We start from the raw sequence: 26276 nt of genomic DNA on the forward strand, positions 1-26276 counted from the left end.
AGTCTATTCCATAGGCCATTATGAAACAATAAGCAATTAAAACATAAAGACAATACAGATCATTACTCATGGGCCTGTATCTACCAGATACCAGGTTCTGAAAGTGCTGACACACAAAAATGTGGAATTATCATTTATACAAGGGATTCCAAACACTTTCCAATGAATATTACTGGTTATAACAAATTTACCACACTTTAACGAAAAGACAATATTAATCAGAAAAGAAAAGCCAGTAAGTACCAGAAAGGCAGTATAGCATGGCTGTTAAAAGCTAATCATTTAACCCCTATCTCTTCCTCTCACTAGCTGTACAACCCTGAGGAAGTTACTCAGCCTCTCTGTGTCTCCACCTCCTCATCCATAAAATGAGGATAGTAGTGTCTACCTCACAGAGTGGTTGTAAAAATCAGGTAAGTCAATAAATCGTAAACTATTTGCAACAGTGCCTGGCACATAGTAGATACATAATAATTGTTCTCTACTTTTTTTTTTTGCTCTTCTGTATTTATATTATTCTTTTCCACTTAGACAACAACCAACTCTTGATATTTATCATATCTCTTTAAGTCTAGCCAACCATCATATGACACTGGAATAAAATGTAAGATTTTCTAAAGGACCCAGCTTTCGAGTCAAGAATTAAATAATTTATAGAGACATGGTAGAAAAGAATGGATACATGTCCAAGGCATAGGACAAATGACCAGAAATGAGGAGAAGTGAATTATGGAGAATGACCGGCTTTGCCTACCTGGGATTGGTAGGTCTGGGATGAAAAGTGCCAACAGTTTTCAAAACCAGTCAAACCACAAACATTGTATTTACCACATCAAGTTTTCAATGCCTCACCAACCACCCCACAACTACTGGCCAAGGGCAAAGAACCCCTATGCACTTCCTAACCATTCCTACTTCTTCCCCATATCATCACACTCAAGGAGAAAAAAAAAAAAAAACGCTGAGAAAATAAGAATAGAGGTCTCCCTGAAATATAATTCCATCAAATTTCCCATGAAAAGTAAGCAAAAATGAATGATAAAGAGAAGCACAATGCATTTATTCCCTCTAGATCTGTTGCCTGACTCTCATTAGGTAGATCTAGATACCCTTTAGGCCCGAGTCAGTGCTGTTGTCCATGGCTGGCAAGTGGGAAGAGAAATTCGGCTGGACGTGACCATGAGGGGTGAAGAACCTCAGTCAGGAATGATGGGCACTCGTAGAAAGCTCTGAGGAGACCAGAATTTAATCAAAAGTACTTACCTGATGCTAACTCTCATGGGGCAGCATACAAAACGCAATAATGAGAGAAGAGAGTGACCAGGTTATAAGCAGCTGGACAGGAGGTGACAATGCTGAGAGAAGGGTGATACAAGTAGGGACAAGAAAGAAAAGATTTTCAAAGAGTCATAAGGAACAGTTTTAAGATATGCCCACAAATCAGAAGTACTGGTTAAAACGTCATGAGGCCTGAAGATCACGCAAGAGAACAGGATTTAGTAGGAGACAGAAAGTAGGGACTGCGATTATGATAAGACCAGCCCAAGGAGAGAGGACGTAGGTAGAATCACCAGGTCAGCCTCATCATGTTTAATTTTAGGTAAACACCAAAATTAAATATGTAGCCAAAATTTAGAAACATTCTCTGGGTAGCTGGAAAATCATAATATTATAGAGCATTTCTAATAGGTTCAGAATATCAACCAGCTCACAATTTAGTTGATTTGAGAGTTTTCTCTCATCAACAATAATACGTCTTTAAATGGCAAGCAATTAAAACATGAAATAGGCTCAAGATGGATTTAGAATGTATTAATATTGAGTAATAATATATTATGAATTATGAACCAAAAATGGGAGTATTTAAGCTTTAAGACCAACATATAAAGATGATTTTATAGAGAATAACTACCAAATTTCTCCACACAAAGAACATATATCTTTCAGACACAGAATATTAGGCATATGGATGATTATTCTGACTTCAGATCACCTTTCACAGGTTTATTATGTCATATAAATTAATTATAATACTACTTTAAGTTCTAAGAGTTCTACTTTTAGCCTTTATTCAAATCCTTACTGGCAAATACCCACGTTAGCTTTCTTGCCTGATGCAACACATAAAAACAGTCATAAATCAGTCAAAGAAAATTGGAACATTTTTAACACAATCACTGGTTACTTTAAATTAAAAAAAGATTTACCACATTTTCCTTCATCTTTCTTAGCTTTTCATCTATCTCTCTCAACCGATTCTGCTGATCCCGTTGCTCTTTGGTATTCTGAAGTACCTTTTCTCCTGGAGTTATTTCTGTATTTCTATCATCACCATTAAGGTCAGGTTCCTAAATAAAAAAAAAAAATTTCATGCACAGGCTGAAACTATACCATCACACATTGTTCCAGAGCAACTGAGCCCTGAATGCTGGCTTTGCTTCTCAAACAATATTTCTTCCCTTCAATATTTATAATTCACTAAACTCTTCCTACTTGAGGGAGAAAAGGTCCAACTATACTAAACAACTAAGGAAATAAACTCAATCACCTGGAAAGCAGGAAGTTAGAGTGAAAAGAGCAGCGGCTGGGAAGCAGGGACCTCGGCTCTGATCCCTGCTCTGTACTTATCAGCTTGGAATCTTGGGCAAATCAGTTTTTCTGGACTTCAAGTTCATCATACATAAATAAAATAAAATAAAATAAAAACATGCCCATCTATGTTATGAGAGGCAGCTATGTAACAGTGAAAAGAGAACTGAGCTTGGTAAAGTCAGGAGTTTTGAACCCTGTCTCTACCTGGTTCCTGACTGAGATGGCCTTAGGGGAATCAATGAACCTCTCTGAACTTCAGTTTCATCAGCAAAATGATAATAATAATATCTAGCCCAAAAGTCATCACAGTACATCGCAGGCATGCAGCAAATCTTTTTTTTTTTTTTTCTTTTTTTGCGGTACACAGGTCTCTCACTGTTGTGGCCTCTCTCGTTGCGGAGCACAGGCTCTGGACGCACAGGCTCAGCGGCCATGGCTCATGCGCCCAGCCGCTCCACGGCATGTGAGATCTTCCCAGACCAGGGCACGAACCCCTGTCCCCTGCATCGTCAGGCGGACTCTCAACCACTGCGCTACCAGGGAAGCCCTGCAGCAAATCTTAGTACCTAACAAATATGAGGGACTTCCCTGGTGGCGCAGTGGTTGAGAATCCGCCTGCCAATGCAGGGGACACACAGGTTCGAGCCCTGGTCCTGGAAGGTCCCACATGCCGTGGAGCAACTAAGCCCGCGTGCCACAACTACTGAGCCTGCACTCTAGAGCCTGCAAGCCGCAACTACTGACCCCACGTGCCACAACTACTGAAGCCCGCACGCCTAGAGCTCATGCTCCACAACAAGAGAAGCCACCGCAATGAGAAGCCCGCACACCACAACGAAGAGTAGCCCCCATTCGCTGGAACTAGAGAAAGCCTGCGTGCAGCAATGGAGACCCAACGCAGCCAAATTAATTAATTAATTTTTTAAAAATGAGCTGAATATGTCCTTGGAAAAGAATAAGCACTATATAAGGAAAGCATCTCATTATTATCAGCAATATTTGAATTGACAGAACCATATCCTCCCAAAGTTAGTATTGTTTCTAGGTGATTTAAATGGGTATTTCTTGACAGTAAGCTGGCCCTCTAACTATAACTAAACTTCCTACATTTCCTCCACAGATTTCCTACTCTGTTGCTATGAGGTAACTGGTATAAATGACATTTTTAAAGTTGCTTAAGCAGAATCCTCCCACATTCTCATTCCTTACATAGAGTTGATCAAGAATAGGCACCGTTTCACTTTTAATACATCTTTAATCAAGGCCCTTCTCTCTTTCTCACTGCTTCTTCACTTCAACTAGTAGTTTTCAAACTCCAGTGGGCTTCAGTCTCACATACAGAGTCTGTGAAAATATTCAAAGGCCCAGCCTCCACCCTGGAGACTCTGACTCAATAGGTAAGGAGTGAGGACTGACCACCTGAAGCGCAACTGCTCGAAAATTTGACAACTATCAACTTAAAGTTCATATGTTGGAATTTAAGTTCTCACCCCTTCCCAGCCCTTCAGGCTCATCTCCCATTACCTAGGTCTCTGACCCAAAGCTTCGGCAATATTCACCACTGCTAGTTCTCCACCCTCTATGCCTCCTCCTTCCAACTCCTCATAGAGACTCCTACTCTTTTTGAGCTCAGCACAAACACGTTTTCACTATAAAATATTCCCTGACATACCCAGGAAGGGCAATTATTCTGCAGTCATGCCACAAGTTCCCTCACTGCACTTACCACACTGTCACGGCCCAGACATGGACCCAGACTGGTCCCACTCTGTATCCCAACACAGACTACAATCCTGAAGCTGGATAAGCGCTGGCCAACAGACTGTAATTTTGGTTCTCAGCAATCACACCAATGAAATTCATTTTGTATAAAATTCTACTGAGGAGACTATTAAAAGAGTATCTCAGTTTCAAGAAGTGACTCTTTTACATCTTATTTTCCCCAAAAGGGGACTCACTTCTGTAGCCCTCAATCTCTAGAAGCAACCAGAGGGTGAATTATGATCAGCAATATCTTGAAGAAGGAAACCTAACGTTAGGGAGGAGTTTGGAATAGATGGTATCAAGGTCTCCTTGCAGCTCTAAGCATCCAGTATTTTATGGCCCACTTTGAAGTAGGATACACATTGTCTCAGTCTGTTTGAGCTGCTATTACAGAATACCACAGACTGGGTGGCTTATAAACAACAGACATGTATTTCTGACAGTTCTGAAGGCTTGGAAGTCCAAGATCAAGGCTCAGGCTGATTCTGTATCTAGTGAAGGCCTGCTTCCTAGTTCCTAAATGGCCATCTTCTGGCTCTGTCCTCACATAATAAAAAGGACAAAGAAGCTCTCTGGGTCTCTTTTATAAGGGCACTTAACACATTTATGAGGGATCCATCCCCATGACCAAATTACTCCCAAAGGCCTCCCCTCCAAACACAATCACACTGGGGATTAAATTCCAACATATGAATTTGGTAAGCACACATTCTGTCTATGGAATATAGTGACCTGAAAAACACTCAAATTGTATTTCATTTTTAAATAGAAATCTTTTTTTTTTAAAAGGACATTTTAAATAATCTACAACTATGGTCTTTGAAATCATTGGCTAGGCACAAAAAAGAAAAACAGAAAGAAAAAATGTGTAAACCAGACTTCATCAATATTTCTTAATTTTACTTATCCAAAGCCACCACTAAGAAAATAGAAAAGCCACAGACAGAGAGAAAAATATAGCACACAAATCTGACACAGGACTCGTAACCAGTATATACAAGGAACTCACACAGTTCACTAAGTTCACACAGTTCACTTAGTTCACTAAGAATCAATAATATTTAAAAATCCAGTTCTAAAATGACTTGAACAGATATTTTATAAAAGAAGATAATATAAGTGATAAATAAGCACATGAAAAAGTCCTCAACATCATTAAGTCATCAGGGAAATGCAAATTAAAATCCCAATGAGGTATCACTAGCCACTAGAATGACCCACATGAAAATGTTTGTTAAAACTAAACGTTGGAGAAGTATAGAAAAAGCAAACTCTCACACGTTGTTGGTGTCAGTATACAATGGCACAACCACTTTGGAAAACTGCTTGACAGTTTCTCAAAAAGTTAAATGTTTGTTCATGTACCTCAGTATCAAAAAAAACAAACAACCCAATCCAAAAATGGGCAGAAGACCTAAACAGACATTTCTCCAAAGAAGATATACAGATGGCCAAGAAGCACATGAACGGATGCTCAACATCACTAATCATTAGAGAAATGCAAATCAAAACCACAATGAGGTATCACCTCACACCAGTCAGAATGGCCATTGTCAAAAAATCTACAGACAATAAATGCTGGAGAGGGTGTGGAGAAAAGGGAGCCCTCTTGCACTGTTGGTGGGAATGTAAATTGATACAGCCACTATAGAGAACAGTATGGAAGTTCTTTAAAAAACTAAAAATAGAACTACCATAAGACCCAGTGATCCCACTACTGGGCATATACCCAGAGAAAACCATAACTCAAAAAGAGTCATGTACCACAATGTCCATTGCAGCTCTATTTACAATAGCCAGGACATGGAAGCAACCTAAGTGTCCACTGACAGATGAATGGATAAAGAAGATGTGGCACATACATGCAATGGAATATTACTCAGCCATAAAAAAGAAACGAAATTGAGTTATTTGTAGTGAGGTGGATGGACCTAGAGTCTGTCATACAGAGTGAAGTAAGTCAGAAAGAGAAAAACAAATACCATATGCTAACACATATATATGGAATCTAAAAAAAAAAAAAATCGTTCTGAAGAACCTAGGGGCAGGACAGGAATAAAGAGGCAGACATAGAGAATGGACTTGAGGACACAGGGAGTGGGAAGGGTAAGCTGGGACGAAGTAAGGGAGTGGCATGGCCATATATACACTACCAAATGTAAATTAGATAGCTAGTGGGAAGCAGCCGCATAGCACAGGGAGATCAGGTCTGTGCTTTGTGACCACCTAGCGGGTGGGCTAAGGAGGGTGGGAGGAGACGCAAGAGGGAGGGGATATGGGGATATATGTATACAGAGAGCTGATTCACTTTGTTATACAGCAGAAACTAACATAACATGGTAAAGCAATTATACTCCAATAAAGATGCTAAAAAAAAAAAAAAACACCAGCCAAAGCCTTCATGTTCCTGGGTGTCAATGTTTCCTATTTATTTCATTTTCTTAGTCTTAATAAAAAGAATAAAAATGAAAAAAAAAAGTTAAACGCTTGTCTATCCTATGACTCAGAAGTTCCACTCCTGTGAATCTACCCAAGAGAAATGAAAATGTATGACTCAAACTTTGTATACGAATGTTCAGAACAGCTTCATGCACAGAGCCAAATGCCCACCGAGACAAGAATGAGAAACTGTCATGAACATCTGATGTAAGCTGGGACAATTACTCTTTCTCCTTGACCTCTGTCTTGTGGTTAGGTTTAGTCAATGAGAGGGGAGGAGTGTTAGGAGATAGGAGTGCAGGAAGAAGAAGAGTTTGGGGTATCTTCCCCTTCCCCTCACTGCTCTGGCATTATGGTTTGGGCAGCAATGTATCCCTGAGGTGCCCATTAAGGGGAGTTTTCTTAGATTCAACTGAATATTCATTTTCAGAGGCAAACAGAGGCCACACTTGGAGCCAGTCTACTCAGAAGAATGTAAGACAGGAAACACAGCAGCGCAGTGTCAGGTATCCCTCTTCAATAGGAGTTTTTGCTGCAGTCCATGTCATAACTGTATAGGTACAAGGGGCCAAGGAAGCTACCCTGGAAGATTATTCTACCACAGCTCTAGCTCTCCCTAAGCTCCAAAACACTTTTTCTTCTCCCTACCCACTGTTGCTCGTCCTAAGTGTCCCAAGATCTCTTACTGGCTCCTTGAAATCTGTAAATAGTTCCTTCATCTCATTATCTTCAAAATCCAAGTTGGGTGTTTTTTCTGTTCCTTGCCCAGAACTCTAACTGGTATACTGTGTATGTATGCGTGTATGTGTATGCACCTGTAGAGAAACAGACCGGAAGGAAATTTAACCTGATGGTAAAAACCTTGATGATTTTATCTTATTTTTCTTAGATGTTTTTGTATTTCCTGAATTTCTACAGTAAACATGTAATGATTTCATAAGCATAAAAAGTCATTCCTTATTTTTAAGAAAACAAAAAATTATTCTACCAAGGCTATTTTCATTCTGCTCTGACAATGTGACTCTCTGTACCCAAAAGATACTGGCCTAAAGGTGAGATTTTAGCCCCAGTTCTGCTGGTATAAGCAGCTGGGTACTTTTGAGCAAGTCACTGTTTCTTTCTGGGTCTCAATTTCTTCTAAGAAAGTTTCTTTCAACTCTGAAAGCTTATGAGTCTGCAATTCTCCACAATTAAATCCAAGGATATATAACGTCTTTCCTCAGTCTCAGTCTCTGATAGCATAACCATATAGTACAAATATTTGAAGGACAGCATGTGATGAAAACAGAGGCCAAGAGGGAGCAAGAAAAGGCAATCACTGGTTCTGGCAAAGGTTGCTCATTGGTACATTCAAGAAGCTCCGTGGGGCCAGGAGAGGTTCTATTGTCACATCAAAGTGCCAATCAGTACCATCTGTTTTCCTGATCAGCAGAAGAAGCTTGATTTCCTCTGGTAGAAAGTTTTGAGCAGATTCTCTGACCATCCATATTGTTTATATATTTCTGAGTCATACAGAAACGCTTTTATTCAGTTAAAGTAAAATTCAGTTCAGTAAAAGCTCTCCATGATATGCACAGAATATCTAAGGAGCGACAAGAAGAGAACAGACCCTGAGGTCAAGAGGTATTTGTTGATTTGACTAATTGATTGCCAAGGGATTCTAAGTTCATCCTTAAAAAAATATCGGTGGTGTTGACTGAGCCAACAGGTGTCTTTGAAGCTAAGTAAACTCATTTCTAAAAGCCAAATACAGAGGAAATTACTCATGCCTCCATAAGTTATCTGATATGAAAATAAGGCATGAGTTAAGGGCCAGAAAAACACAAACCTGCCTAAATAAAGCCAGCGTGCCCTGTGTTTTCAAGCTAATGGTATACTTTTCCATAGGCTACTGCTATTTCCTGGTATCAGATGGATCATTTGCCTGGCAGTACTAAAAATAAAGAAAAAAATCTTTCAGCCAGATTGTTTTTATCATTTTGAAATACTTCCATGAAATGAAAGAAACCTTGACTACACAGGAGGTTTAACACAGAAAAACCAAGAAATATAAACAAAAACTGCAAAGTAATCTGTAAAACATAGGTGGCAAGAAGAATTCCCCAGATTTAGTTGGCAACGTTTGCCAGGTTAGCATCAGAGGCAAGGACGTCTGAAGTAACTTCCTGTCTATTCCTCAATTCAGAAATCCATGCTCTTGTGGCCTACTTCTATAGTTTTTTGAAATGAACAGATGGTCAATAAGATTCTGTGCTTGTGACTAGCATACATAAAAGATTCCTCAGTTCCTGCCCTTGACCAGCATAGTAATGTGAGGTCAAGTGAACAGCATGGCTGTTACTGGAACTCTACAAATCCCTGAACTCAGTAGTAAAACATCTTTCAAGATTACATGTCTAACCATGTTTCATATTTCCTCAAGTTTAGCTAACGTTGAAACAAGAGACCAAAACACAGTTAATTGTTGGTCGGTATTCTCTTGGCAAGAAAAGAGATAAATACCCCTACAATTTTCCTCAAATGTTTGTTAATTTTTGTTGGTCTTACCAAATCGTATACAACTAGATCAATATTTTAAGAACAAGAAAATACATCAAGTGAGAAGGACTTTTAAAAGTCAATTAAACTAGTTGACTTAACAAAGAAATGCCTCATGACAATAAGAGCCATTTCTGAAGACTCTCTCCCAACCAGGAAAACAACATCTAATGATGAACTGGAATTCTACATTTAGTAAGACTGATTGCATGAGATGCATAAATTACACTTCTTCATGAGAGCCAAACTGAATAGAATTTATTATTGAATCCAGTTGCTAAGGATTTACGAAACTTAGTGCTTACATAACTCCTATATCTTGGATATTTCTGGCAAAAGCTGGAATCTAACACAGCTGCAAATAAGAAATACGGTAACTAAATTATAGAACATCACTCAATTTTATGGTGGGATTTACAATACGTGGAAAGAACTACCTGATTTGTTGGAGGGTTAGGGGATGGATACAGAAAGGTATGCACAGTTAAACCACAGATCCTAAGAAAAAAATTGCTTCAATTAGTTCTCTTTCGCTAAGATGAAATGAAAATAAAAAGCAGATGTAAAACTGCAACCACATGACATTACTCACATTACAGCAATAGCAGTAACATGCCATTCTTTCTTCTGAATGTGACCACATGCTTTGTTTTACGCTAAAGAAATCAGATATATAGAAGCCAAATGCTGCTTTTAAAACATCGCTATGAAGTTAAGAGCGAGGGCACCTCATGAGAACATTGTAATCAGCAAGCTCCTAAGGAAAAGATTTCTTACCTGCCGCTTTCACAACCAATACTTCCTTAATCTGAGTCACCTCTCTGGAGTCCCTCAAATTATTCTGACTCAGGTACGTTTATCATCCCAGGCTTACCGTGCCTACTAGTTTATCATCTTAGAGTTGCCATAGTCAGGTAAGTCAGAAAGCCTGAATGTTTTGACTTGTTTGGGAAACTATTTTCTTGACCAAAATTTTAAAACTTCCAAAGGAATTTTTAAAATATCACTCCTTCATTATATAGCCTTTCCTTTCTCTGTGCTTCCCCAGCATATGTTTTCTGTACTTCTCATAAAATCAGTTCCCATATTGTGGTACTTCGGGTTTCCTTGTATGGTCGGTCATGGCACAACCTGGTCTATGTTTACATCCTATCCTCCAGGATCCTATGAGCTGCTTTCAGGTCAGAGGTGAAGCCACATATTAATCTGGATACTCAACATCAACCACCACACCATCTCTTGTGAAATAAGCAGGAATTCAAAGATATTTTGATGACCTGTGCAGGGGCTGGCAAGTTACATAAATGCATGAAGTAGGCCCATGTATTGCAGGCAATGCAGTATGGCGTGAAGGATGGCATAGCAAGCTGGAGAATCTGTGCTCCATTGAAAGCAGCAGTTGCTACTTAGCTCAGTCCTGTAGTTTGCCAAGCAAGGCTTCAAGCCTAATTTGCCAGATGTTCTAACTTTTCAAGAGAAACTAGAAATTTGGATTTTTATATAAGTTCACCCAATTTTTAAATGTTTGCTAAAAAAAAAATTGTAAACCCTAAGTGGTCTAAAGGAACCCTACCTGTGAACCCAATTTGCCCTGCAGACCACCAGTTTTCAACCTCATGCTGTGTGATGGCAGCCTTCTCAGGGCCTTTGAGCCCCTCTGCCTCACTCACTGGTTTCTCTTCCTCCTCCTATCTCGCACTTGTAGAAATGAACTTTCTTGATATTCCTTCTAGATGTGCTTTCTCTCTCTCTGAACCAGCACAGCACTGTGCTCATAGTCTTCTACTGTTCTTACCTATAACGTCTTGTACTACAGTTGTCTATGTGCATTCTGTGTCTCTCATAATGAAATAAGTTCCTTAAGTCACTTATTATAATAACGTCTTGGGTTGAGTTTTGAGTCAGATACCATGCTAAGTACTCTATACATATTAACTCATCTACACTTTAAAAGAACACTAAAAAAAAAAAAAACTAAAAAAAAAAAAAGAACACTAAAGAATAATATTATCATTACTGTTTTACAGATGCGGCAACTGGGGTTTAGAGTGCTTCTAATTAATGCCCAAGTCCTCAGAGCCAATAAGTGGAAGGGTCAGAACCTGAAGTGAGGTTGTCTGACTCCACAGTTCTATATGTGCCTGACTCGTCGTTATTTATTTTTTAAACATCTTTATTGGAGAATAATTGTTTTACAATGGTGTGTTAGTTTCTGCTTTATAACAGAAACTATACGTATACGTATATCCCCATATATGTATCAGCTATACGTATACGTATATCCCCATATCTCCTCGCTCTTGCGGCTCCCTCCGACCTTCCCTATCCCACCCCTCTAGGTGGTCACAAAGCACCAAGCTGATCTCCCTGTGCTATGCGGCTGCTTCCCACTACCTATCTAATTTACATTTGGTACTGTATATATGGCCATGTCACTCTCTCACTTCGTCCCAGCTTACCCTTCCCACTCCCCGTGTCCTTTATTCCTGTCCTGCCCCTAGGTTCTTCAGAACCTTCTTTCTCTTTTCGTAGATTCCATACATATGTGTTAGCATACGGTATTTGTTTCTCTCTTTCTGACTTACCTCACTCTGTATGACAGTCTCTAGGTCCATCCACCTCACTACAAATAACTCAATTTTGTTTCTTTTTATGGCTCAGTAATATTCCATTGTATATATGTGCCACATCTTCTTTATCCATTCATCTGTTGATGGACACTTAGGTTGCTACCATGTCCTGGCTATTGTAAATAGAGCTGCAATGAACATTGTGGTACATGACTCTGTTTGAATTATGGTTTTCTCCAGGTATATGCCCTGTAGTGGGATTGCTGGGTCGTATGGTAGTTCTAGTTTTAGTTTTCTAAGGAACCTCCATACTGTTCTCCATAGTGGCTGTATCAATTTATATTACCACCAACAGTGCAAGAGGGTTCCATTTTCTCCACACCCTCTCCAGCATTTACTGTTTGTAGATTTTTAGATGATGATCATTCTCACTGGTGTGAGGTGATACCTCATTGTAGTTTTGATTTGCATTTCTCTAATGATTAGTGATGTTGAGCATCCTTTCATGTGTTTGTTGGCAATCTGTATATCTTCTTTGGAGAAATGTCTATTTAGGTCTTCTGCCCGTTTTTGGATTGGGTTGTTTGTTTCTTTGATATTGAGCTGCATGAGCTGCTTGTAAATTTTGGAGATTAATCCTTTGTCAGTTGCTTCATTTGCAAATATTTTCTCCCATTCTGAGGGTTGTCTTATTGCCCTGTTTATGGTTTCCTTTGCTGTGCAAAAGATTTTAAGTTTCGTTAAGTTTCATTTGTTTATTTTTGTTTTTATTTCCATTTCTCTAGGAGGTGGGTCAAAAAGGATCTTCCTGTGATTTATGTCATAGAGTGGTCTGCCTATGTTTTCCTCTAAGAGTTTGATAGTGTCTAGTCTTACATTTAGGTCCTTCATCCATTTCGAGGTTATTTTTGTGTATGCGGTTAAGGAGTGTTCTAATTTCATTCTTTTACATGTAGCTGTCCAGTTTTCCCAGCACCACTTATTGAAGAGGCTGTCTTCTCCATTGTATATTCTTGCCTCCTTTATCAAAGATAAGGTGACCATATGTGCGTGGATTTATCTCTGGGCTTTCTATCCTGTTCCATTGATCTATATTTCTGTTTTTGTGCCAGTACCATAATGTCTTGATTACTGTAGCTTTGTAGTATAGTCTGAAGTCCGGGAGCTTGATTCCTCCAGCTCCGTTTTTCTTTCTCAAGATTGCTTTGGCTAATCGGGATCTTTTGTGTTTCCATACAACTTGTGAAAATTTTTGTTCTAGTTCTGTGAAAAATGCCATTGGGAGTTTGATAGGGATTGCATTGAATCTATAGATTGCTTTGGGTAGTCATTTTCACAATGTTGATTCTTCCAATCCAAGAGCATTGTATATCTCTCCATCTGTTTGTATCATCTTTCATTTCTTTCATCAGTGTCTTATAGTTTTCTGCATACAGGTCTTTTGTCTTCTTAGGTAGGTTTATTCCTTGGCATTTTATTCTTTTTGTTGAAGTGATAAATGGGAGTGTTTCCTTAATCTCTCTTTCAAATTTTTCATCACTAATGTATAGGAATGCAAGAGATTTCTGTGCATTAATTTTGTATCCTGCTACTTTACCAAATTCATTGATTAGCTCTAGTAGCTTTCTGGTAGCATCTTTACGATTCTCTATGTATATCATGTCATCTGCAGATAGTGACAGTTTTACTTTCTCTTTTCCAATTTGGATTGCTTTTATTTCTTTTCCTTCTCTGATTGCTGTGGCTAAAACTTCCAAAGCTATGTTGAATAACAGTGGCAAGAGTGGGCAACCTTGTCTTGTTCCTGATCTTAGAGGAAATGGTTTCAGTTTTTCACCATTGAGAATGATGCTGGCTGTGGGTTTGCCATATATGGCCTATATTATGTTGAGGTAGGTTCCCTCTATGCCTACTTTCTGGGGAGTTTTTATCATAAATTGGTGTTGAATTTTGTCAAAAGCCTTTTCTGTATCTATTGAGATGATCATATGGTTTTTCTCCTTCAATTTGTTAATGTGGTGTATCACACTGATTGATTTGCATATATTTAAGAATCCTTGCATTCCTGGGATAAATCCCACTTGATCATGGTGTATGATCCTTTTAATGTGCTGTGGAATTCTGTTTGCTAATATTTTGTTGAGGATTTTTGCATCTATGTTCATCAGTGATATTGGCCTGTAGTTTTCTTTCTTTGTGACATCTTTGTCTGGTTTTGGTATCAGGGTGATGGTGGACTCATAGAATGAGTTTGGGAGTGTTCCTCCCTCTGCTACATTTTGGAAGAGTTTGAGAAAGATAGGTGTTAGCTCTTCTCTAAATGTTTGATAGAATTTGCCTGTGAAGCCACTGACTCGTTTTTAAATGACCTACAATTCCCTGCATGCAATGAGCACTTGATTAATATTTGTGGAATTGACTGCTGAAGAACAGAAATTTATATTTCATTTAAAAGACATTCTTTCTAAGGGAGCATGGAGAAAAGCTACTGGTGAGTTAATGGTTTGCAGAAAGGTTAAAAATAAAAATAACATGACTATGCATTATGAATATTTGTGGTTCAGCAGTAGACTGGAGGCCATTTGTCAACTGAATAGATATGCAGGGTTTATCCGAGATACTTTCAGTGTATTATTCAAAAAGAATTCCAATCCAAAAATAATATCGGGGGATAGCTTCAAGATAGCGGAGGAGTAAGACATGGAGATCACCTTCCTCCCAAAAAATACACCAAAAATACATCTACATGTGGAACAGCTCCTACAGAACACCTACTGTATGCTGGCAGAAGACCTCAGACTTGCCAAAAGACAAGAAACTCCCCAGGTACCTGGGTAGGGCACAAGAAAAAAGAAAAAACAGAGACAAAAGGATAGGGATGGGACCTGCACCTCCGGGAAGGAGCTGTTAAGGAGGAAAAGTTTTCACACACTAGGAAGCTCCTTCACTGGCAGAGACGGGGGGGTGGCAGAGGGGGAAGCCTCGGAGCCATGGAAGAGAGCGCAGCAACAGGGGTGCAGAGGGTGAAGTAGAGAGATTCCCACACAAAGGATCACTGCTGACCAGCACTCACCAGCCTGAGAGGCTTGTCTGCTCACCTGCTGGGGAGGATGGGGGCTGGGAGCTGAGGGTTGGGCTTCGGAGGTCAGACCCCAGGGAGAGGACTGGGGTTGGCTGCATGAACACAGCCTGAAGGGGGCTAGTGCACAACAGCTAGCCGAGAGGGAGTCCAGGAAAATGTCTGGAACTGCCTAAGAGGCAAGAGAACATTGTTTCAGGGTGCACTAGGAGAGGGGATTCAGAGCACCGCCTAAACAAGCTCAAGAGAGCAGCATGAGCCGTGGCTATCAGCGAGGACACCAGAGATGGGCATGAGATGCTAAGGCTGCTGCTGCAGCCACCAAGAAACCTGTGTGCAAGCACAGGTCACTATGCACACCTCCCCCTCCGGGGAGCCTGTGCAGCCTGCCACTGCCAGAGTCCCGTGATCCAGGGACAACTTCCCCAGGAAAACACACGGTACGCCTCAGGCTGTTGCACTGTCACGCTGGCCTCTGCTGCCACAGGCTCACCCCGCATTTGATACCCCTCCCTTCCCCACTCCCCCACCCCCTGCCCCACCTGAGTGAGTCACAGCCCCCTAATCAGCTGCTACTTTAACCCTGTCCTGTCTGGGCAGGGTACAGATGCCTTCAGGCGACATACAGGCCCCTCAGGCGGGGCCAAATCCAAAGCTGAATCCCAGGAGCTGGGCGAACAAAGAAGAGAAAGGGAAATCTCTCCCAGCAGCCTCGGGAGCAGCAGATTAAATCTCCACAATCAAATTGATGTAGCCTGCTTCTGTGGAATACCTGAAGAGACAACAAATCATCCCAAAACTGAGGCGGTGGACTTTGGGAGCAACTGTAGACTTGGGGTTGGCTTTTTGCATCTAATTTGTTTCTGGTTTTATGTTTATCTTAGTTTAGTATTTAGAGCTTACTATCACTGGTACATTAGTTTATTGATTCGGCTGCTCTCTTCCTTTTTTTTTTAATATATATATACTTTTCCTTTTTCTCCTTTTGTGAGTGTGTATCTGTATGCTTCTTTGTGTGATTTTGTCTGTATACCTTTGCCTTTACCATTTGTCATAGGGTTCTGTCTGTCCGTTTTGTTTGTTTGTTTGTTTGTTTTACTATAGTTTTTAGCACTTGTAATCATTGGTGGATTTGTTTATTGGTTTGGTTGCTGTCTCTTCCTTTTTTTTAAATTACTTTCTTATTTTTAATAATTTTTATTTTTTTATTTTAATAACTTCATTTTCTTCCTTCCTTCCTCCCTCCCTCCCTTCCTCCCTCCCTCCCTCCCTCCTTCCCTCCCTCCCTCTCCCTCTCTCTCTTTCTTTCTTTCTTTCTTTCTTTCTTTCTTTCTTTCTTTCTTTTTCTCCCTTTTCTTCTGAGCCGTGTGGAGGACAGTCTCTTGGTGCTCCAGCCAGGTGTCAGGCCTGAGCCTCTGAGGTGGAGGAGCCAATTACAGGACACTGGTCCACCAGAGACCTCCCAAATCCACATAATATCAAAAAGTGAAAGCTTTCTCAGAGATCTCAATCTCAACAATAAGACCCAGCTCCACTCAACGACCAGTAAGCTACAGTGCTGGAGGCCCTACGTCAAACAACAAGCAAGACAGGAACACAACCCCACCCATTAGCAGAGAGGCTGCCTAAAATCATACTAAGTTCACAGACACCTCAAAACACACCACCAGACACGTTCCTGCCCACCAGAAAAACAAGATCCAGCCTCATCCACCAGAACACAGGCATGAGTATCCTCCACCAGGAAGCCTACACAACCCACTGAACCAACCTTACACTGGGCGCAGACACCAAAACCAACAGGAACTACGAACCTGCAACCTGCGAAAAGGAGACCCCAAACACAGTAAGTTAAGCAAAATGAGAAGACAGAGAAATATACAGCAGATGACGGAGAAGGGTAAAAACCCACCAGACCAAACAAATGAAGAGGAAATAGGCAGTCTACCTGAAAAAGAATTCAGAGTAATGATAGTAAACATGATCCAAAATCTTGGAAATAGAATGGAAAAAATACAAGAAATGTTTACCAAGGATCTCGAAGAACTAAAAAGCAAACAAACAATGATGAACAACACAATAAATGAAATTAAAAATTCTCTAGAAGGGATCAACAGCAGAATAACTGAGGCAGAAGAACGGATAAGTGACCTGGAAGATAAAATAGTGGAAATAACTACCACAGAGCAGAATAAAGAAAAAAGAATAAAAAGAATTGAGGACAGTGTTCTAGACCTCTGGGACAACATTAAACGCACCGATATTCGAATTATAGGGGTGCCAGAAGAAGAAGAGAAAAAGAAAGGGACTGAGAAAATATGTGAAGAGATTACAGTTGAAAACTTCCCTACTATGGGAAAGGAAAGAGTCAATCAAGTCCAGAAAGCACAGACCATCCCATTCAGGATAAATCCAAGGAGAAACACGCCAAGACACATATTAATCAAACGATCAAAAATTAAATACAAAGAAAAAATATTAAAAGCAGCAAGGGAAAAACAACACGTAACACACAATGGAATCCCCATAAGGTTAACAGCTGATCTTGCAGCAGAAACTCTACAACCAGAAGGGAATGGCAGGACATATTTAAAGTGACAAAAGAGAAAAACCTACAGCCAAGATTACTCTATCCAGCAAAGATCTCATTCAGATTTGACAGAGAAATTAAAACCTTTACAGACAAGCAAAAGCTAAGAGAATTCAGCAGCACCAAACCAGCTTTACAACAAATGCTAAAGGAACTTCTCTAGGCAGGAAACACAAGAGAAGGAAAAGACCTACAATAATAAACCCAAAACAATTAAGAAAATGGTAATAGGAACATACATATCAATAATTGCCTTAAATGTAAATGGATTAAATGCTCCAACCAATAGACATAGACAGGCTGAATGGATACAAAAACAAGACCCGTATATATGCTCTTTACAAGAGACCTACTTCAGACCTAGGGACACATACAGACTGAAAGTGAGGGGATGGAAAAAGATATTCCATGCAAATGGAAATCAAAACAAAGCTGGAGTATCAATTCTCATATCAGACAAAACAGACGTTAAAACAAAGACCATTACAAGAGACAAAGAAGGACGCTACATAATGATCAAGGGATCAATCCAAGAAAAAGATATAACAATTGTAAATATTTATGCACCCAACATAGGAGCACGTCAATACATAAGGCAAATACTAACAGCCATAAAAGGGGAAATCGACAGTAACACAATCATGGTAGGGGATTTTAACACCCCACTTTCACCAATGGACAGATAATCCAAAATGAAAATAAAAAAGGAAACGCAAGCTTTAAATGATACATTAAACAAGATGGACTTAATTGATATTTATAGGACATTCCATCCAAAAACAACAGAATACACTTTCTTCTCAAGTGCTCATGGAACATTCTCCAGGATAGATCATATATTAGGTCACAAGTCAGCCTTGGTAAATTTAAGAAAATTGAAATCATATCAAGTACCTTTTCCAACCACAACGCTATGAGACTAGATATCAATTACAGGAAAAAATCTGTAACAAATACAAACACATTGAGGATAAACAATACACTACTTAATAACCAAGAGATCACTGAAGAAATCAAAGAGGAAATCAAAAGATACCTATGGGCTTCCCTGGTGGCGCAGTGGTTGAGAGTCTGCCTGCCAATGCAGGGGACACGGGTTCGTGCCCCAGTCGGGGAAGATCCCACATGCCGCACAGCGGCTAGGCCCGTGAGCCATGGCCGCTGAGCCTGCGTGTCCAGAGCCTGTGCTCTGCAACGGGAGAGGCCACAACAGTGAGAGGCCCGCGTACAGCAAAAAAAAAAAGATACCTAGAAACAAATGACAATGAAAACACGACGACCCAAAACCTATGGGATGCAGCAAAAGCAGTTCTAAGAGGGAAGTTTATAGCAATACAATCCTACCTCAAGAAACAAGAAACATCTCAAATAAACAACCTAACCTTACACCTAAAGCAATTAGAGAAATAAGAACAAAAATACCCCAAAGTTAGCAGAAAGAAAGAAATCATAAAGATCAGATCAGAAATAAATGAAAAAAGAAATGAAAGAAATGATAGCAACAATCAACAAAAGTAAAAGCTGGTTCTTTGAGAAGATAAACAAAATTGATAAACCATTAGCCAGACTCATCAAGAGAAAAAGGGAGAAGACTCAAATCAACAGAATTAGAAATGAAAAGGGGGAGGTAACAACTGACACTGCAGAATTACAAAGGATCATGAGAGGTTACTACAAGCAGCTCTATGCCAATAAAATGGACAACCTGGAAGAAATGGACAAATTCTTAGAAATGCATAACCTTCCAAGACTGAACCAGAAAGAAACAGAAACTATGAACAGACCAATCACAAGCACTGAAATTGAAACTGTGATTAAAAATCTTCCAACAAACAAAAGCCCAGGACCAGATGGCTTCACAGGAGAAATCTATCAAACATTTAGAAAGGAGCTAACACCTATCCTTCTCAAACTCTTCCAAAATACAGCAGAGGGAGGAACACTCCCAAACTCATTCTATGAGGCCACCATCACCCTGATACCAAAACTAGACAAAGATGTCACAAAAAAAGAAAACTACAGAACAAAACCACTGATGAACATAGATGCAAAAATCCTCAACAAAATACTAGCAAACAGAATTCCACAGCACATTAAAAGGATCATACACCATGATCAAATGGGGTTTATACCAGGAATACAAGGATTCTTCAATATATGCAAATCAATCAATGTGATACACATATTGACAAATTGAAGGAGAAAAACCATATGATCATCTAAATAGATGCAGAGAAAGCTTCTGACAAAATTCAACACCTATTTATGATAAAAACCCGCCAGGAAGTAGGCACAGAGTGAACTTACCTCAACATAATAAAGGCCATATATTACAAACCCACAGCCAACATAGTCCGCAATGGTGAAACAGTGAAACCACTTCCACTAAGATCAGGAACAAGACAAGGTTGCCCACTCTCACCATTATTATTCATCATAGTTTTGGAAGTTTTAGCCACATCAATCAGAGAAGAAAAAGAAATAAAAAGAATCCAAATTGGAAAAGAAGAAGTAAAGCTGTCACTATTTGCAGATGACATGATACTATACATAGAGAATCGTAAAGATGCTACCAGAAAACTACTAGAGCTAATCAATGAATTTGGTAAAGTAGCAGGATACAAAATTAATGCACAGAAATCTCTTGCATTCCTATACAATAATGATGAAAAATCTGAAAGTGATTTTTCAGATCACTTTTGAAATCATTTCTTGCAATAGTTTCAAAAATCTGAAACCATTGCAACAAAAAAGAATAAAATACCTAGGAATAAACTTACCTAAGGAGACAAAAGACCTGTATGCAGAAAATTATAAGACACTGATGAAAGAGAGATGATACAAATAGATGGAGAGATATGCCATGCTCTTGGATTGGAAGAATCAACATTGTGAAAATGACTATACTACCCAAAGCAATCTACATATTCAATGCAATCCCTATCAAACTACCAATGCCATTTTTCACAGAACTAGAACAAAAAATTTCACAATTTGTATGGAAACACAAAAGACCCCGAATAGCCAAAGCAATCTTGAGAAAGAAAAATGGAGCTGGAGGAATCAGGCTTCCAGACTTCAGACTGTACTACAAAGCTACAGTAATCAAGAAAGTATGGTACTGGCACAAAAACAGACACACACATATGGTCACCTTATCTTTGATAAAGGAGGCAAGAATATACAATGGAGAAAAGACAGCCCCTTCAATAAGTGGTGCTGGGAAAATTGGACAGCTACAAGTAAAAGAATGAAATTAGAACACTCCCTAACACCATACACAAAAGTAAACTCAAAATGGATTAAAGACCTAAATGTAAGTCCAGACACGATCAAACTCTTAGAGGAAAACTCAGGCAGAACACTCTAAAACATAAATCACAGCAAGATCCTTTCTGGCCCACCTTGTAGAGAAATGGAAATAAAAACAAAAATAAATAAATGGGACCTAATGAAATGTAAATGCTTTTGCACAGCAAAGGAAACCATAAACAAGACGAAAAGACAACCCTCAGACTGGGAGAAAATATTTGCAAATGAAGCAACTGACAAAGATAACCTCCAAAATTTACAAGCAGCACATGCAGCTCAATATCAAAAAAACAAAAAACCCAATCCAATAATGGGCAGAAGACCTAAATAGACATTTCTCCAAAGAGGACATACAGATGGCCAACAAACACATGAAAAAATGTTGAATATCATTAATCATTAGAGAAATGCAAATCAAAACTACAATGAGATATCAGCTCACACCAGTCAGAATGGCCATCATCAAAAAGTCTACAAACAATAAATGCTGGAGAGGATGTGGAGAAAAGGGAACCCTCTTGCACTGTTGGTGGGAATGTAAATTGATACAGCCACTATGGAGAACAGTATGGAGGTTCCTTAGAAAACTAAAAATAGAACTACCATACAACCCAGCAATCCCACTACAGGGCATATACCCTGAGAAAACCATAATTCAAACAGAGTCATGTACCACAATGTTCACTGCCGCTCTATTTACAATAGCCAGGACATGGAAGCAACCTAAGTGTTCGACAGATGAATGGATAAAGAAGGTGTGACACATGTACACAATGGAATATTACTCAGCCATAAAAAGAAACGAAATTGAGTTATTTGTAGTGAGGTGGGTGGATCTAGAGTCTGTCATACAGAGTGAAGTCAGAAAGAGAAAAACAAATACTGTATGCTAAACAAATATATGGAATCTAAAAAAAAAAAAAATGGTTCTGAAGAACCTCCTGGCAGGAAAGGAATAAAGACACAGATAGGGCTTCCCTGGTGGTGCAGTGGTTGAGAGTCCACCTGCCGATGCAGGGGACACAGGTTCGTGCCCCGGTCTGGGAAGATCCCACATGCCGCGGAGCAGCTGGGCCCTTGAGCCATGGCAGCTGAGCCTGCACGTCCGGAGCCTGTGCTCCACAACGGGAGAGGCCACAACAGTGAGAGGCCCGCGTACCGCAAAAAAAAAAAGACGCAGAGGTAGAGAATGGACTTGAGGACACGGGAAGGGGGAAGGGTAAGCTGGGATGAAGTGAGAGAGTGGCATGGACATATATACACTACCAAATGTAAAACAGATAGCTAGTGGGAAGCAGCCACATAGCACAGGGAGATCAGCTCGGTGCTTTGTGTCCACCTAGGGAGGCTGGTGGGGAGATGCAAGAGGGAGGAGATATGGGAATATATGTTTATGTATAGCTCATTCACTTTGTTATACAGCAGAAACTAACACACCATTTTAAAGCAATTATACTCCAATAAAGATGTTAAAAAATAATAATAATATCCGTAAAATAATTTGCCATGTTTTCATTTTTGGCTTGAAAATTCAATATGCAATCCTGGTTTTAGTTAGAAATGAGGAAATGCCAACAGGAAATTGAATGAAACCTCAAAATACACTCTTTTTTGCATACAAGAAGCACTAATTATTTCTTTTCAACAACTACGATGTTACTTTTCTGTTTCTGCAGCCAGTGGGAGTCCCAAAATACAGTTTTCTCTTTTCTCTAAATATACTGTTTCACACAAAAATATATAATATCAGTATGTAACAACTAAGTAATGTACTGGTTTTCCCTTTGATTATTTTTTAAGTATTTTGTTTAAACCATAAATGTGAACTCTGAAAATGTGACGGAGATGACAATGACCACAGTCATACTTTATCAGAAGTCCTAATGGTTAAACAAATCTCTAAATTCTCAGTCTCTCTTTCAGGAATAACATTTGATGGTCACAAAGTAGACATTTTCTATCTTTAGGACCACTATCCAGCTTTGAGATCTCAGCGAACCTTGATATCTAACAACAATAACAACAACAACAACAAAACTCAGCTGTAACACAAAAAGAACAAAGAATATCCCTGAACCATTTTACTCCCCCATCCTGGCTTCCTCCTTTTGGGAAATGGCACCCAGTAACATAAATAAACTAGCAGCGTACCTGTTGATGCATCAAAGTCCTGCGGTATATTTGGGTAGGGACAGAGATTCCAATTCTCTGTCTTCCAAGAACTCTGATCTCAATCCAGAAAACAGTGGTTCCCACTCCCACCATACTGCTGTGTAAAGGGCTCAGAGGCAGTTGTGCCTGGCCCTTAGGAACATAATTTAAGGAAGCTGCGATGGCTCCGTAAGGTTCCATCACAACCAAACTTTCTTTGGAACATCTTAACACTGCGCCTTTCCTCTGAAGTAGCTTCAACTGATCCAAACCCAGATCCCTAATCTTCAATTGACAGGTTGGAGAAAAGACTGACTATAAAGCAGAATTATTCCCTATAGGCTACTGATATTATTTAAATCTTCTTAAAAACCAGGAAAATCACATGCATCTAATATTGTACAGAAAATGATTTGGTGATACGTTTACAAAACTGGTAGAGGGTTAGTGGAATAACAAAAGACCAGTCATTTTCTCTTCAGGCAAAAACTACCACCCAACCCCAAACTAGATCCCACGAAGTACTGAAATATTAGGGGGAGAAAGGAATTTTACTGCTCCAAAGCTGTGGTTACCCTTCCATTTTTCTTCACCCTCTGTTAGTTTTGTAAAAGAATATTTGAGGGAACTATCAAGAAAGGAAACATACTCATTTCAAAATTCTCACAGGAGAGAAGTTATCAACAGAGTGAACTTCACTGCTTGCTGGTAAATCAAAGGAGCTAGAAGAATGTGTCAGAGTAAGGGACAGGTGACTGCCACCGCTACCACCTAGAACCAAAGGAACAAAAAGAAGTAAAGCTCTCAAAGGACTAAGGAGTGCTGTATCTATTCTCTTCCCTCTCCTCTCTCCTGATCATGATCAAGCATAGCTTATATCATAAAGATATAACAATATTAAAATAAATATTTCACCCCATCTCAGCAAATTACCAACTGAAAAAAAATGAATAGAAAGTGGAAACTGGCAAAGGAAAATAGACACTGTTGTAGAAATCACTATCACTGCAGTTGCAGCCACTGAAAAGGCAACTGGGATGAAACCTCTTTAGTTAACAAGCAGATTGTCATATTATGTGAACTAGCTTTAGCACACATAAACCTGAACAGCCTATGGGCTCTAGAGTTAAACATACCTCATCATTCTGAAGTTCAGGTCTTGGAGAAGAGCTGGAAATTGTTGGGTAAATGGCAGAAAGTTCTTGGAGTTTTGTATCAATTTTAGCAAGCTGCTCATGCTGGGTGACTGCAGGTGTGTATCCTTCTCCCGGGACCAGCCAGCCAGACTGATCTCCCTAAAAGGAAACAAGGATCACCAGGTCATTCTTATGCTACATTTTTTTTTCCAAAATATACCTTTCAGACCGCTACATCAGTGCTCCTCACAAAAACAAATAAAAAACAAAACAAATATTAAAAAAACAGAATTAACTTGGGATAGTGCAAGAAAAAAAATCCAATAGTTTAAGGTTTTATTATCTGCCAACTCTGCGTAAAGTATCTGCTTACCTTTTGTGGGCGCTCTACCCTACGGAATAACTCTCTTAGCCTCACAGTCTGGGTCTCATAACATTCTCATTTCTCCACTTTGAAAAAAGTGGTTTGTGACATGTTGAATAAGGAAGAAATCATGTTTACCCTGTAACGGACATGTTACTTTCAAAATTTGTCCCTGAAAAGTAACATAGACTCGGTTGTTTGGGTTTCATGATCATAACTGGTCATCTAGGGACTTCCCTGGTGGTCCTGTGGCTAAGACTCCACACTCCACATGCAGGGGGCCCAGGTTCGATTTCTGGTCAGGGAGCTAGATCCCGCACGCCGCAATTAAAGATCCTGCGTGCTACAACTTAGACCCGATGCAGCCGAATAAATAAATATTTTTAAAAAAAAAAACCTGTTCATCTAACTCGTTATTGAACTAACATTAGTTTCTTAATGGGTTAAAAGCCATTCATAACATTCATTCAAAATCCTCGTACTGGGCTTCCCTGGTGGCGCAGTGGTTGAGAGTCCGCCTGCCGATGCAGGGGACACGGGTTCGTGCCCCGGTCCGCGAAGATCCCACATGCCGCGGGGCGGCTGGGCGCGTGAGCCATGGCCGCTGAGCCTGCGCATCCGGAGCCTGTGCTCCGCAACGGGAGAGGCCACAACAGTGAGAGGCCCGCATACCCCAAAAAAAAAAAAAAAAAAAAAAAAAAATCCTCGTACTGTGTGCCTCCTATGGGGAGGCATTACACTGGGCACTGGTGATTCAATATGAATCTCACACGTTCCTGCCCTCAGGAGTTCTCAGTCTCTGGACAGCAAAGATTTTAACAAGGTGTGAAAAGTGCTGGCAAACCCAGGGTTCCATGGAGAACAGGGAGGGTCAACTAACCTCTGTTAACAGGAAGGGGCAAGGAGAAAACGTGTTTGGAGAATGCTTCCTAAAGGAAATAATCTTAGTAGCATCTTAGAGAAACAACACAATCGGCTGTGCACTTTAAAACCGGAGCAGGTGAGGGTGAGACTGGAGGCAGAAAATCCAGTTAAGAAGCAAAAGCCGTAACCTACAAGAAAAGTGATGAGCGCCTGAAGTCGGAATGTTTCCTGGGAATGAAGCACACAGGACCAATTCCAGAGATACTTAGGAAGCAGAGTTTACAGAATCTGGAGACAATTTGATGGAAGAATGAAGGGAGGAGTAAGGATCAAGGATAAAAACCAAATTCCTGATTTCATCAGCTAGGGGGATGGTGGTCATAAGGACCAAACTAGGGAATACCAGAGACATGGTAGGTTTGAGGAGGAAAATGATGATGATGAATTCTGTTTGGGGCCTTCTGATATTCACAGATGTCCCCAGGATATCCACAGATTATGTTAGGTAGTTAAATATGTTTGTCTGAAGTTCAAGATAGAGACCTGGATTGTAAATAAGTACTTTGGACTCACCCATAATTCTATAATGGTTCAAACCCTTAGACCATGGGAATGGGTGAGGTCACAAAGGGAAGCATGTAGCACAAGGAGGATCATGAAGAACACTAAGAATAAAGGGGCAGATGGAGGGCAACACACACTTTGGTTTCATGACTCTAATACCAGGGATCAAACCCTAAGTGGTAACCAGAAGAAGTACATGCAAAAACTTACGCAGAAAGACTTACACTGTCTCTTCCTGGCCCCAGCATCCAATCTCCCTTTCTGCTTCAGTGAAACCAAATACTGCATGAGTCTCTCTAGGGAACAGGTACCC

General features: G+C 39.9%; 1 protein-coding gene across 1 annotated transcript in view; it reads right to left on the reverse strand.

Moving 5' to 3' along the window:
• Window positions 1-1972: 1972 nt before the first annotated feature.
• FSIP1 (fibrous sheath interacting protein 1) overlaps window positions 1973-26276 on the reverse strand; it is a 76396-nt gene continuing 52092 nt past the window's right edge. Inside the window, exons 9-10 of the mRNA XM_027083851.1 lie at window positions 24172-24330; window positions 1973-2348 (exon numbers count right to left, since the gene is read on the reverse strand). Of these exons, the coding sequence (XP_026939652.1) occupies window positions 2187-2348; window positions 24172-24330 (321 nt within the window). The 3' untranslated portion in view covers window positions 1973-2186. The remainder of the gene's footprint in view (window positions 2349-24171; window positions 24331-26276) is intronic.

This window comes from Aethalodelphis obliquidens, unplaced genomic scaffold (assembly GCF_003676395.1).
Source record: "Aethalodelphis obliquidens isolate GAN/ISIS:26980383/991018 unplaced genomic scaffold, ASM367639v1 scaffold51, whole genome shotgun sequence".
Taxonomy (NCBI): domain Eukaryota; kingdom Metazoa; phylum Chordata; class Mammalia; order Artiodactyla; family Delphinidae; genus Aethalodelphis; species Aethalodelphis obliquidens.